At 40.6% G+C, this 14,818-nt stretch overlaps 1 protein-coding gene across 1 annotated transcript in view; it reads right to left on the bottom strand.

Moving 5' to 3' along the window:
- Positions 1-7,971: 7,971 nt before the first annotated feature.
- Positions 7,972-14,818, bottom strand: part of ALKAL1 (ALK and LTK ligand 1) — a 58,440-nt gene continuing 51,593 nt past the window's right edge. The window contains exons 4-5 of the mRNA XM_060242971.1: positions 11,304-11,380; positions 7,972-8,251 (exon numbers count right to left, since the gene is read on the bottom strand). Coding sequence (XP_060098954.1) covers positions 11,316-11,380 — 65 coding nt within the window. The 3' untranslated portion in view covers positions 7,972-8,251; positions 11,304-11,315. The remainder of the gene's footprint in view (positions 8,252-11,303; positions 11,381-14,818) is intronic.

The raw sequence follows: 14,818 nt of genomic DNA, 5'->3' as shown, positions 1-14,818 counted from the left end.
GACTCTAAAGAGGCAGATAGAGGCAACTTCACTTGTTTTCTCCTTGGCAGTGTGTCCACTTGAAACTCTGATCTGACCTCCTCCTTTCTATCAGTAATGCTGATAGAAAACATTCTTCAGTTTTTAAAAACATATTTTGTGCTTCTTACTAAGTAGCCAATTTATGACCAATGTTCCCTCTAATCTGCGGAGTCTTGTGAGCAAAAATTCTGTGTGAGCTACTGGTATTAAAGTTGTGAGCTACTGACATTAAATTTGTGAGCTGCTGCATAAATTAGTGTGCTCTGGGCACCGCTGCCTGGTGCGAAGGTAGCGGACATTACACGTGTAGTAGATAGGCTGATAGACAGTGCTGGGGAGGAGCCTGTGGTCGTGGTGCATGTTGGCACCAACGATGTGGGGAAATGCAGTCGTGAGGTCCTGGAGGAGAAATTTAGGCTGCTAGGTGGGAGACTTAAGACCAGGACCTCCAAGGTGGCCTTCTCGGAAGTGCTACCTGTTCCACATGCAGGGCAGGAGAGACAGGCGCAAATTAGAAGTCTCAATGTGTGGATGAGACGATGGTGTAAGGAGGAAGGGTTTAAGTTTGTTAGGCACTGGGATGCTTTCTGGAACAAGCGGGAGCTGTACAAAAGAGACGGTCTCCACTTGTCTCCGGATGGAATCAGGCTGCTGGCGCTTAAAATCAAAAAGGTGGCAGAGCAGTTTTTAAACTAAATCTTGGGGGAAAGCCGACAGGAGATGGAATGTCTCTGGTTCGGGAGGACTCATCTCAAAGAGATGAAGGGTTGGCTTCTATTTTTCTACCGAGTAACGGATCAGAGTTGTCCACTGTGATGGTGACAAACAGTATGGACTGTCTGCCAGAGTCTTGAGGCAGCAGGACAGAGGTGGCAGGCTAGCTTGCCTGGGAAATTATAAATGTTTGTATGCAAATGCTAGAAGTGTCCGAAGTAAAATTGGTGAATTGGAATGTTTAGTGTTGGGAGAAAACATAGACATTGTGGGAATTTCAGAAACTTGGTGGAATGAGGAGAATCAGTGGGACACGGTGATTCCTGGATATAAGTTATATCGGAAGGATAGGGAGGGAAGGGTTGGAGGTGGGGTGGCTCTGTATGTCAGAGAGGATATACAGTCCAGTAAGACTGAGGTCAGAGAATTAGATTCCCTTTTAGAAATGCTTTGGGTTGAAATAGAGGGCCCAAAAGGAAATTTAACTATGGGAGTTTGTTATCGCCCACCAAATCAAAAGAGAGAGGACGATTATAATATGATGGAAGGATTAAAGATAGCGGCTAAACGTAAAAACTGTGTCGTAATAGGTGATTTTAACTACCCGCAGATTGATTGGGTCAATATGTGTTCTGGTCGAGAGAAAGAGATTGAGTTTCTTGATGCTCTCAATGACTGTGCTATGGAGCAGATGGTCTCAGAACCTACCAGAGGTGGGGCGATCCTGGATCTGGTCCTAAGTAATGCCCAAGACTTAGTGAGAGACGTAAAAGTGATTGCGCCGCTTGGGAACAGTGACCATAATGTTATTGATTTCACCGTTTGTATAAATAGGGAGTTGCCCAAAAAGACCGCCACAACCACATTTAACTTTAAAAGGGGTAAATTCTCTGAGATGAGGAGGCATGTGAGGAGGAAACTGAAAGGAAAGGTAAATACGGTCAAAACCCTTGGGGAAGCTTGGAGACTATTTAAAACTATAATCCTAGAAGCTCAGATAAAATACATACCACAAGTTAGGAAAGGCACAAACAGGTATAAGAAGAGGCCAGCATGGTTAACAAACAAAGTAATGGAAGCTGTAAAAGGTAAGAAGGACTCCTTTAAGCGGTGGAAAACCAGTCCAAGTGAGATTAATAAAAGGGAACACAGGCAGTGGCAAATCAAATGCAAGACTGTGATCAGGCAGGCAAAAAGGGACTATGAGGAGCATATTGCAAAAAACATAAAGACCAACAATAAAAATTTCTTCAAATATATTAGAAGTAGGAAACCAGCCAGGGAAGCAGTGGGGCCCTTGGATGACCATGGGGTAAAAGGATTACTGAAGGAGGATGGGGAAATGGCTGAGAAGCTGAATGCATTTTTTTCCTCCGTCTTCACCGTGGAAGATGAGAAGTGTTTGCCCGCCCCAGAACCACTAATATTGGAAGGGGTGTTGAAAGACCTGAGTCAGATTGAGGTGACAAAAGAGGAGGTCCTACAACTGATAGACAAATTAAAAACTAATAAGTCACCGGGTCCGGACGGCATACATCCGAGAGTTCTGAAAGAACTCAAAATTGAACTTGTGGATCTTCTAATAAAAATCTGTAATCTTTCATTGAAATCTGCCTCTGTTCCTGAGGACTGGAAGGTAGCAAATGTCACCCCCTTCTTTAAAAAGGGTTCCAGAGGAGATCCAGGAAATTACAGGCCAGTCAGTCTGACTTCAATACCGGGAAAGTTGGTAGAAACCATTATCAAGGACAGAATGAGTAGGCACATTGATGAACACAGGTTATTGAGGAAGACTCAGCATGGGTTCTGTAAGGGAAGATCTTGCCTCACTAACCTGTTACATTTCTTTGAGGGGGTAAACAAACTTGTGGACAAAGGAGACCCGATAGATGTTGTTTACCTTGACTTCCAGAAAGCTTTTGATAAAGTTCCTCATCAAAGGCTCCTTAGAAAGCTTGAGAGTCATGGAGTAAAAGGACAGGTCCTCTTGTGGATCAAAAACTGGCTGAGTAATAGGAAGCAGAGAGTGAGTATAAATGGGCAGTCTTCGCAGTGGAGGACGGTAAGCAGTGGGGTGCCGCAGGGCTCGGTACTGGGTCCCATGCTCTTTAACTTGTTCATAAATGATTTAGAGTTGGGAGTGAGCAGTGAAGTGGCCAAATTTGCGGATGACACTAAATTGTTCAGGGTGGTGAGAACCAGAGAGGATTGTGAGGAACTCCAAAGGGATCTGTTGAGGCTGGGTGAGTGGGCGTCAACGTGGCAGATGTGGTTCAATGTGGCCAAGTGCAAAGTAATGCACATTGGGGCCAAGAATCCCAGCTACAAATACAAGTTGATGGGGTGTGAACTGGCAGAGACTGACCAAGAGAGAGATCTTGGGGTCGTGGTAGATAATTCACTGAAAATGTCAAGGCAGTGTGCGTTTGCAATAAAAAAGGCCAACGCCATGCTGGGAATTATTAGGAAGGGAATTGAAAACAAATCAGCCAGTATCATAATGCCCCTGTATAAATCGATGGTGCGGTCTCATTTGGAGTACTGTGTGCAGTTCTGGTCGCCGCACCTCAAAAAGGATATTATAGCATTGGAGAAAGTTCAGAAAAGGGCAACTAGAATGATTAAAGGGCTGGAACACCTTCCCTATGAAGAAAGGTTGAAACGCTTAGGGCTCTTTAGCTTGGAGAAACGTCGACTGAGGGGTGACATGATAGAGGTTTACAAGATAATGCATGGGATGGAGAAAGTAGAGAAAGAAGTACTTTTCTCCCTTTCTCACAATACGAGAACTCGTGGGCATTCGATGAAATTGCTGAGGAAACAGGTTAAAACGGATAAAAGGAAGTACTTCTTCACCCAAAGGGTGATTAACATGTGGAATTCACTGCCACAGGAGGTGGTGGCGGCCACAAGCATGGCCACCTTCAAGAGGGGGTTAGATAAAAATATGGAGCAGAGGTCCATCAGTGGCTATTAGCCACAGTGTGTATGTGTGTGTGTGTATGTGTGTATATATATATATACATTTGGCCGCTGTGTGACACAGAATGTTGGACTGGATGGGCCATTGGCCTGATCTAACATGGCTTCTCTTATGTTCTTATGTTCTTTTTAATATATTGTATTCAAGTTTTAGGAAAGGGGGATAAGGAACAGGGGGGCATTTTTCCTAAAAGGAAAAGGGGGGCATTTTTCCTGAGCTAAGACAAAAATGTGTAAGCTGGAGGCTGTGTGGAGTGCTGGATGGGGCATCAGTGCCCCCTGAAAAATACAAATGCCCCCCGACTTTCCAAATCCTGGCTACAACCCTAAGTGGGGTATTAAAAAATTATCTGGTCCAGCCAACAAACAGGCTAGGTATGCCACTGCCTTCATTTTTAAAAAAAAATATTGATAAGTCAAACTCCCGGTGCAATGTTCTTGAGGAAGTTCCCAATTACCGAAATCAGCAATTAAAAATCCTGTGTAAGATGTGTGTGTGTGAAATTTGTACCATTAAATCACTTCCAACTTATTTTGAGGCTGTGAATGAATGACTTCAAAAAATCCTATCATTAACAGCCTCACTTAGGTCCTGTGAACTGAAGGCCAGGGCTGACTTTATTGAGTCAATCCATCTTATGTTGGATCATCCTCTTTTCCTACTGCCTTCAACTTTTCCTAGCATTATTATCTTTCCCAGTGAGTCTTGCCTTCTCATATTACCAAAATATCACACCTTCACAAGAGTGCAATGACTCAACAATCAGTCCTTGAAATCGGCCACCAGTTACCAATCATCTAAGTAAAGGAATATATGGCAACCCCACAAACAGAGGTAAGCAACAACTGGGCTCAACACTTAGAGAATAATTTGGGTATCGTAGCTAGGCCGAAGGATATGATAGTGTTCTGAAAAATTCATTCCCCACACGAAAAACGTAAGAACTTGCTATGTTAAGGGTGGATAGAAACATGAAAACAGGCATCTTTCAAATCAATAATGGTGAACCAACAATTAAATTATAATTACTGTAAAATAGAAGGAATGGACATCATACAGAACTTTGAAACATGAAGAAAACATTTTTTTAGGTCTAAAATGGGTCTAACTCCCCCATCTTTCTTATCTACTAAGAACATACAAGAGAAGAAACCCTCCAATGACTGAGACAAAGTAAACTCCTCTATGGTGCCCTTGTCAATTAAGGAGGCCAAAGCTTGGGCAGGACCCAAAGCTGCTTGGTTGGATCCACAGAAAGGTAAAGAGCAAGGGGGATAGACTTAAATTCAAATCTGTAACCAGATCTAACTATTGACAGAACTATTGCTTGTTCTTCTTGATCAGGAAAAGCATCTCATTCATCTTGGAAGAGAAAAGAGTGGAACCTTCAAAAGGTAAGTCTTCAGCTTTAAGCCTGATCTCCATAGACTGGACCATTGATCTTAACCATGCATTGTGCCTGAGTACAATGGAGGTCTCCATGAACTGTGCAGCCAGAACTGCAGAATGCTGTCCCACTTAAATCAAAACAGAATGCTGTTTTGAAAGTTTAACAACCTCCATATGCAGAACTTTAGTGACAGGATGCTTATCATCCAGCAGGAATTCCAGGAATGGAAAAATCCTCTCCCATAAGAAGAGCTGATAACCAGCCATAATGGTTTCATAGTTAGCAATTTTGAAACCTAAGGCTGCTGAAAAATGTAATTTTTGAACATGCACATCCAGTTTTCTCCTTTCCTTAACTGTAGGAGCAGAGTAGTAGGCCTAATAGTCATTGGCTACATCTGCTCTGTAACCAAGGACAGCAGAGGATGAGTTGTCCAATAATATACCACAAATTATGCAAACATTACATAAGAACATAAGAGAAGCCATGTTGGATCAGGCCAATGGCCCATCCAGTCCATCCCATGCATAATCTTGTAAACCTCTAGATTACAATGCTCCTTCTTGGTTTTAGAAAAATGTTCTACCCTCCTGGAGATAGGCTGGAGAGATGCAGGTTTTTGCCGCAGTTCCTGTGTGAGGTCCTCAAAGCCCTCCAACACCAAGAAAGCAATGATCCTGGGAGATTCTGAATTAGAGGTAACTCAGAATCTTATATTTGGGTCTGTTCTCTGAGGTAATGACTTCTATCTTGAGTGGGCCATACAAATAATCGGTTCTCCAAACATTTGGAGATCCTCCATGGGAGATGCTGATGGCTTGCATACCTTCTCATCTGGACTCTCATTCTCATTTAATTCAGCATATTCAGAATAAACTATATTCAGCATGTAACAGAAGTTGTGAAGCCACAGTTTCAAACACATAGGCGCATGCATACTTGTTTCTGCCAAGATTCTGTGAAAAAGCCTAATATATACAGATACTGATTTTGCTTCCTTCTGTCCCCAGGAGGGCTCTTGGAATATTTAGTACAGATGGCAATACGTCCAGCTGAGTGCCAAATTGTATTTTGATTCAACAAGAGACTAAAGTGTATTTTAGTATAATGTGATGACTCACTCCAACTTCTATTGATTTTGCAATTGTGTCACAAATAATTTATAAAATTAGAGAAACTGTAGAAGAGGAAATGCATGTGTTGTTTAACTAAAATAACATGGCACAGAAAGAACAAAGAATAAACCCAGAAATGGCAAGTTCCTGTTTCCAGTCCTTAGTTTTCATTTCTGGAAGTTGTAAATGTGCAGTAGGGAGTAGAAACACTCTGTGTGTTCCTCTTCCTTGAGGAAAATTTTCATCCCCTTTGGCTTGCTGCTGCCTTTTTTACACTTCAGCTCTAATCTTAAAGCGTTTTCGCACTGACCTTACTCGGGAGCGACGTCCCTCTTCACTGCGCAGCATCTGCGCGGATTTCGCACTAATTGCTCCTCAGAACCCGGAAGAGCCGCAAAGTCCCGCGGCTTTTGCGTTGCAAATGTAAACTGGCCAAAAACCAGTTTCCATTTGCGACGCAAAAGCTGCGGGACTTTGCGGCTCTTCCGGGTTCTGCGGAGCAATTAGTGCGAAATCCGCGCAGACGCTGCGCGGTGAAGAGGGACGTCCCTCCTGAGTAAGGTCAGTGCGAAAACACCCTTAGTCTCCAAGCTAGTATTGTTGAAATCAATGGGACTTACTTCTAAACGCATTTAGGACCAGAGTGTAAAATATGACCATTCAACATATTCAAGGGATGAGCCTTTGGAGTTTGCAGATCAGGATTAGGCTGTGAAACCACATCTTTCAGTCTCCCTGCTGTCAATTTCTCCTTTCTCTTTTTTATCCAAGTTTGGCATTCTGTACCACCATCACAAATCTGGTTTCATTTTAATTTGTACTGATGAAGGTTACCAACTTTCATGTGGCACCTGGAGATCTCCTGCTATTATAATTGATCTCCAGATGACCAAGATCAGTTCCCCTGGAGCAAGTGGCTGTTCTGGAGGGTGGATTCTATGGCATTATGCCCTTCCTTCCCCAAATTCCATCCCCCAGGCTCCACCCCCAAATCTCCAGCTATTTCCCAACCTGGAGCTGGCAACACAGTTGATGCTTTACACCTGCAGTTCACAGAGTTAACCAAGGCAATTGCCCATATATACAACTTATTTGTCTGGACAATGTACAAACTGGTTCATCATTTCAGCACAGAAATACCTGCAAAGAAAAGATGCCTGCCTTTTCCTTAGCACTAAAGAACACAAACACAAGTAGCTGTTTTGTGGACTTGCTCCAAGAATGACCTCTATAACCTTTGCAATTGGTTAATTGACTTACACTGCAGATGCAGCTTTACTCTTGTCCACACAATTAAAGCACACTAATAATCTGAAATCTATCCAAAGTTTCAAGAAATGTAAATGAAAATGTAATTATATTCATAGTCTTTATTCCACCCGAGCTGCATTGCAGTCTTCCAGTCTTTTATATTTACATTGTTTGCAACTCCTTCCGTAAGTGCCAATACATATGTAATTGATGATAATCCAGAACAACATTACAAATGTCCCCCAAAGCAATGTGTATTTCTGAGCATTTTGTTCTGATGTGCAATAATATATATACTGTATAGGCATATATAAATATTACCAAAGCTTCATAATATCAAATATTTTCCACTGAAAGTAAAACATCCCACTTGCAGCTTATCATATTTCAGTTACAGAGATTTCTGCATTTCAAGTTAGTGCAAATAATGAAAGTAAGAGCCTGAGCAAAATGATGTACATACAACGAAACAAGAAAACACTAACCAACTCCCTGCATATGGTTATAATATTTAATTAGTATATTATTAGTAGTATTTATTTACAATTTATTTAAATAAATTGGCGAATTTGAACTACAGGCAAGATATTTACACATTCAAATAAAATATGTTCCATTCAGACAAATATGAAATGTCCAGCATATATGAAAATAAAACCCATCTATTAACAAAAAAAAATGCAGTAAATCCAAAGGTCAAGATATCTTCTCTGTTGTCTTCGGGTAGATTTCAAGGCACTTTCTTGGCAAACCAGAGTTCTGTCTTAGCAGGAAAGTCTGAAAGATGAATTCACTCATTACTGTTTGCTTAGAGCCATAGTTATTAAATCGTGATACTGTCATAACAGACCAAAGTTATTTTATAGCTTATGGTTTACTGACAGTTTAAAAAAATACACCCAGATTTTCCATATTTTTATTTAATTTAGTACACATCTTTTTTAAAAAGTCAAAAATTAAAATAAAAAATATAAAATCCAATACATCTTGTAAACTAAACAGCAGCAATACAATAAAAGGAATTTTAGATATTTTGGTGTAATTTTTTTTTAAAAAGCAGCCCCTCATGCCCATGAAGTTAACTATAATAATAATACTTTTTATTTATATCCCGCTCTCCCTGCCGAAGCAGGCTCAGGGCTCACACTGCATGAAACTACCTTTATACACTGATTTCAGTGTAGTTCCATGTTTGGACTGAAAGCCAAAAGTTCTATTAGATCTTGTTCTTTTTTGGATGAATGATATTACCATTTGAAAATATCCCCCAAATAAGGGCTTTGACAAGTTTTAGAAATTAATGGTTTATTTTAGAGGAATATCTTTGCATATATATCTCAGATGGCATTAAAGTAGCTCCTGTCAGCTTTTGTTCATTTAACTAAAATTAATGTAATTTAACCCTGACCAAAATATTTTGTAAGACACAACAGCATCTTGATCTGAAAATTTTGGTTATGATCTTTGCAGTTAAACCCATTTTCATTACTAAGACTATGCCCATTTATTGCAACAACAGACTTCTTCATGTTCCTAAAATGGATACAGAAGAAAGCCAGGAACAAATCTAACAGAACCAAAAGGGTGCAAAAATGCTTCAGCCTCCTGAAGCAAACCATATCTGTAAGGTTGTAACCAGGTTCTATGCTTTGCTTCCTTAGCACTGCGTAAGATTCATTGCTCAGGGGGATGTGTTTTTTGTGATAAAGCAGAAAACAAAAACAAACTCCTATACTAATTCAGCACATCCCAGATCAGCCAGCTGTAGGCTTCCCAATCCCCAGGTTCCAGCAGGGGATCCCCTGTTTTCACAGGCTTCTCCCCGCCCCCAGCCAGCTGGCCAGCGGGGGAAGCCCCGCCCCCCACAATCACCATGTAGTTTTAGAGCTCCTGCAGGACCATTTTTAAGATATGTCCCTTTAAGGCTGAGCAGGAAGCAGGAAACAGGAAGGGCTTTAGAGAACGGCCCCTCCCTTTCTTTTGCTTTCGTTTTCTGATGAAGTAAAGTTCTGCAGGAACAAGACCCAGTAAGTATTTGTGTGTGAGAGAGAGGGAGGGGGCAAGGGATTCCCTGGTTTGGAGGCCCTCCTCCCGCTTTAGAAAGCATGGGGGGGAGAGGGAAATGTCTGCTGGGCGCTCTATTATTCCCTATGGAGAACGATTCCCATAGGGAATAATGGGGAATTGATCCGCGGGTATTGGGGGCTCTGGGGGGGCTATGTTTTGAGGTAGAAGCACCAAATTTTTAATATAGTATCTAGTGCCTCTCCCCAAAATATCCCCCAAGTTTCAAAATGATTGGACCAGGGGGTCCAATTCTATGAGCCCCAAAAGTTGGTGCCCCTATCCTTCGTTATTTCCTATGGAAGAAAGGCATTTAAAAAGGTGTGCTGTCCCTTTAAATGTGATGGCCAGAACTCCCTTGGAGTTCAATTATGCTTGTCACACCCTTGTTCCTGCTCCACCCCCAATGTCTCCTGGCTCCACCCCCAAAGTCTCCTGGCTCCGCCCCCAAAGTCCCCAGGTATTGCTTGAATTTGACTTGGCAACCCTAGCCAGCTGGATTACTTATGAAGCTACCTTACAGTGCTAGGTTTGCCAATCCCCAGTAAGGAGTGGGGGATCCCCCAGTTTGGAAACCATTCTCCTGCTTCAAAGCTATCAGAAAGCAGAGGGAAATGGCTGTACGGTGCTCCTCTCCATGGCAGGAGTTACATCCCCTTCGAACAGGTAAGAAGCACGAAATAAATTTAGGGTGATTATAAACTGGCACTTTGGGCCAACTCAGAGACTCTGAAATTGACCCAAAAAATCCTTCCATACACAAACATCTGCCGCCCATCCTCGTCCTGTTCTCACCCTGTCCTCTGGCCTCTGTAGTGTGACTCCAAAAGCTACCGCTTCCCAAGTGGTAGCAAATTTTTGAGCAGCATGCCAGTTGCCTCCTTGGCGTCTGGAAGTGGAAGGGCGCAAACGAGGTACCTTGGCAGTATGAAACTGCCAAGCCGCCCCAAATCACATCTGACATGTGCATAACTACTGAAAATGTATGGGGAAGCTGAGTGACGGGAATGGTGCGCAACAGCCGTCTGAACACACCCATGTTGCCCCATGGATGGAATGGGGACGGCATGCAGGGGAGCATGTGGAGGATTCAGGATGGCTCTTTTTGAGTTGCCCCGATTTGGGACACCTCCCATCCGCCCCAAAATGCCTGTCTGTTATCACCCATAATGTGCCTACGTAACCAGGAAGTGAAGTTAGCACATCAGTGATGTCAAACGCAACACTCTGGTTTTTGGGCAAAATTCTATGGTAGAATTAATTTCAAACCACAGAACTTTGTCCAAAACCCAAAGACTCATCTCGTCATGTCACCTATGTGCCTATGTCACTTCTTGGTGACGTAACAACATCATGTTTATTTCCTGCTTCTTCCTCCTTGAACTCAGAAAGGTAAGCCCCATACCCTGCCTGCTGATCCGACCAACCTGGCAACCCTACCCTACACTAAGTTGGAACACTAGACCAAATACTTCAATATTTTCTACTCTGACTGGCAGCAAAACACTTGGGCAGAGCTCTTTCCCAATGAGATGCTGAGGACTGATCCTGCAAAGCATGAGCCCAATGCCATGGTCCTGGTCAGAAAAAATAAGTTTGCAAACCAAGAGAAAAACATGGTTTTAATTTCTGGTATGAGGAAGAATCTAATCATTAATATGAAACATTTTGAAATCAATACTGGAAGAAAATGCAAAGTCAGGAATATTGCCTGGCTTCTGAGGAAAGAATAATTAGATTATTGGGAGGGGGGAAGTATACTTACATAGCAGGCCTCCTATGGCTGTGTACACAGTGGGCTCATTGCTAATCTCGTCAGCAATCTTGCACACCTTTTGTAATCTTTTTAAAACCACAAAATATAATAAACATTAATTATTATTTAGCCAAATCTATTGTCCAGAATGAAAATTTGATTTCATTTGTCACCAGCAGCAAAATATCAATACTTTGAAAAATATACATTAAAAAATTCCATAGTCAGATTGCAGTACTATCATAGTTTAGCCCTCCTTTTTATTGTATACGTTTTAGACCTTAAAATGCCCTTCAGCAGGTGGTTACCCACTTAAGGCCATTTTATAGCTCATGCTAGAACATTGCCAATAAAAGTGAAACTAAACTAAAAATATACTCTGCTTGTACAAGAGCTTGCACAGCCTGTTTCACAATTTTCTTATTACACAGTTGTATGAGTTCATGATTAAGCTTTTTTGTAAACAATTGTGAAACAATGCTTTCAGCTGTGGTTCCTTGGATCCAGCCCATAGATTATAGACCCTATTGCTCCATGATTAAAGACTAGGAATAAGACAGTCGGGAATTAACATTACAAGCATTAGTAATGCAATAAATCAAATAATTGGCTTCTTAATTATTTACAAAGTTCAAGACACTAACAATATCCATCTACAATGAATAATGCCAACATAATTTACAGTGGCTGAAGGACTCACAAATATGAAGATCATATATGGTAAATAAAAGTTAAAGAACAGCTATTCACTCAGTTTTCCTTCCAATTTTATTTTCTGTCAAGAGATTCCCACACCTATAACTCTTGATCAGAATCTTGCCATACCTATGGATGTTTACACCTAAGCTTGCCAGTTCCCCTTATCATTTTGGTGGGGGGATTTGGAGGACATTCCAGGGGTAGGTAGGATGACCCAGAAGTGATGTCATAATGTCAGCAACATCATGCAAAATGCTCTGGGTTTTGGACAAAACTCTATGGCTTTTTGCCCTCAAAACCATGGAGTTTGCCCAAAAAACACAGCATCACCATGTGATGTCTCCAGCATGATGATGTCACATGTAAGTTATGTTATCATGTTGGAGACATCATTTGAGGGTGGTGTTTCCCTTGCCAGCCAGCTGGCCAGCAGCAGTTCAAAGCCCCCAAAAGTGTGGGAACCCTGCTGGGACCTGGGGGCTGGCAACCATACTTACACATCAATATTATGTACTGCATTATGGCATGTCCATATAGCTGAGGAAAACCAACACTAGATGAGAAAGTCTTTTTTTTAGCCTCACAAATGATTATAACAAGTACTATGAGATCCGAGTCATATGCCCCTTAAATGACACAAAACAGGTGTCAAGTTTCACCATGTAGTGAAGTGGTCATGGGACTGCTTTACTTTGTGTACAAGTAGCTTCATTCTTACAAAAGGCATTTGACTTTCTTTTTCATTCTTACAAAAGCTAGTGACTGATATTATAGTGAAACATTATACTGAAAAGCTGAGACTAGTAGCCATGATGAAGCAAGACATACTTATGTCAAAGTGGTCCCAGACTTAAGTAATTCAGCCTTAACTCCTAATTCAGTTTTCTTATTGCATTATGTGAATTGTGGAGTAAATCCTTCATAGCCACCATCTCAGCCTACAGAGTCACATATTGTCCCTTCTATAGGATCAGGTCTGTAGTTGATCTACTGTTAATTGGTATAATTAAAGATATATATTCAGAAACTAGTTTTTTTATCCTTTTAATTTTTTCTCTTTTTTCAAAAGAAAAAAGGGGGCTACAAAATGAAAAAAGCTAAAGAGGAAAGTATAAATTCTTCAGTAATTTTCAAATTTTGTGAATAATTACAAGTTAAATCAAGTAAAAATACATAATTCACATTTGAGAGCAGATATTAAAAGATCCTTATTACAGTATTTTGAAGTGAGTTCTCTCTTTAAAAGAACAGATAATAGAACAATAAAAAGGTTACATCTTTTAAGTTAGATGAATTCTAGTACTAAATTTAAACCATCCTGAAAAACCTAGATATTGACTTATCATTTAATAATTTCAAATGTACGAGCAGATAATTATACATTGTTATTACAGTATTTGAGGTGAATTATCTCTTCAAAAATAATCAAGAATTTTCTTAATTTCAGTATCCTATTAACAATAAAAAGGTTACATACCTTACAATTAGATAAATTTTAATATTAAGTTTAAAGCATCCTAAGAGCCTAGGTATTATCTTAAACATTTAACAATTTCTACACCTTATTTTTACAGAGTACTTAAATTCTGTTAGAATATTGAGAACTAAAAAGAGTTATAACTGTAATCAATATCTTCATCATGTGTGATCCAATATACAAATAGTTTCAGGAATCAAGATACTTAATTAATCCCATAACATGAGTAATAGGTATGCCATTCCTGCTGAAATTCTTTTGGGGTTCTTCTGTGTATATATGCCATTATTGCATATTCAGCTAGTTTTCCTTTCCAGATCTCTATTGTGGGTCAGTTTTCTGACTTCCATTTCATTGCAAGTTTTGTGAGGTTCTATCTGTGTTGTCTGGCAGGACTGCCAATAGCATAGTCTCTGGTTTCATTGGGAATTTGGTTTTTAAAATGTTTTAAAATGTTTTGTATCTCTTCATGTATTTCCGATATCTTTTTGTCTTGCTGCAAGTCCGCCACATATTGTAAAACGTGCCTTCTGCTTCTTTGCATTTTCAACAAGACTCTTTGCAATTCTTGTCCATTTTTTCAATATCTTTGGGGGTAATTTCCATCTATAGAACATTTTATACCAGTTTTCTCTTAGTACATAACAAGCAGTAAATTTAATGCCCTAAGTCCATAGGTTTCCCCAGCATTGAAATTATATTTCGTCACCAAAATTTTGCATCCACTTGATCACGCAGGGTTTTACCTGTTCTTCTTCAAAGTCATATTGAAGCAGTAATTTGTAAAGTTCTCCTAATAACTGGTCTTTAGATTGCAAAATGATTTTTTCAAAGACAGTCAGTTCTATGGTAACACTTCTCTTGGTACAGGAAAGGAAAGGTCCCCTGTGCATGCACCAGGCGTTTTTGACTCTGGGGTGACGTAGCTTTCACAACGTATTCATGGCAGACTTTTTACGGGATCTAAATCCCCCTCAATCCCCCCCCCCCCAGATTTGCCATTGCCTTTCCCAGTCATCTACATTTCCCACCCCCCCCCCCCCCAGCAAGCTGGGTACTCATTTGACCAACCTCGGAAGGATGAAAGACTGAGTCAACCTGGACCAGCTTCCACCGGGGATCGAACTCAGGTTGTGAGCAGAGCTTAACTGCAGCTCTAACTCTCTGCGCCACGGGGCTCTTCTCTTCTCTACAGATATTGTTTTTTAAATCTTGAAGAAATTTAAAAGTATGTCCACCATTTTTTCCTTCATCTTTGATCTCTTGCCACATCTTAATCATACCTTGTGAGTTTATTGTATTACTATAAGTTATAAAGCCATTATTTCTTCTTGTGTGATTATCATAA

The sequence above is a fragment of the Heteronotia binoei genome, chromosome 7 (genome assembly GCF_032191835.1).
Source record: "Heteronotia binoei isolate CCM8104 ecotype False Entrance Well chromosome 7, APGP_CSIRO_Hbin_v1, whole genome shotgun sequence".
Lineage (NCBI taxonomy): Eukaryota > Metazoa > Chordata > Lepidosauria > Squamata > Gekkonidae > Heteronotia > Heteronotia binoei.
This window is presented reverse-complemented; position numbering and strand designations above follow the sequence as displayed.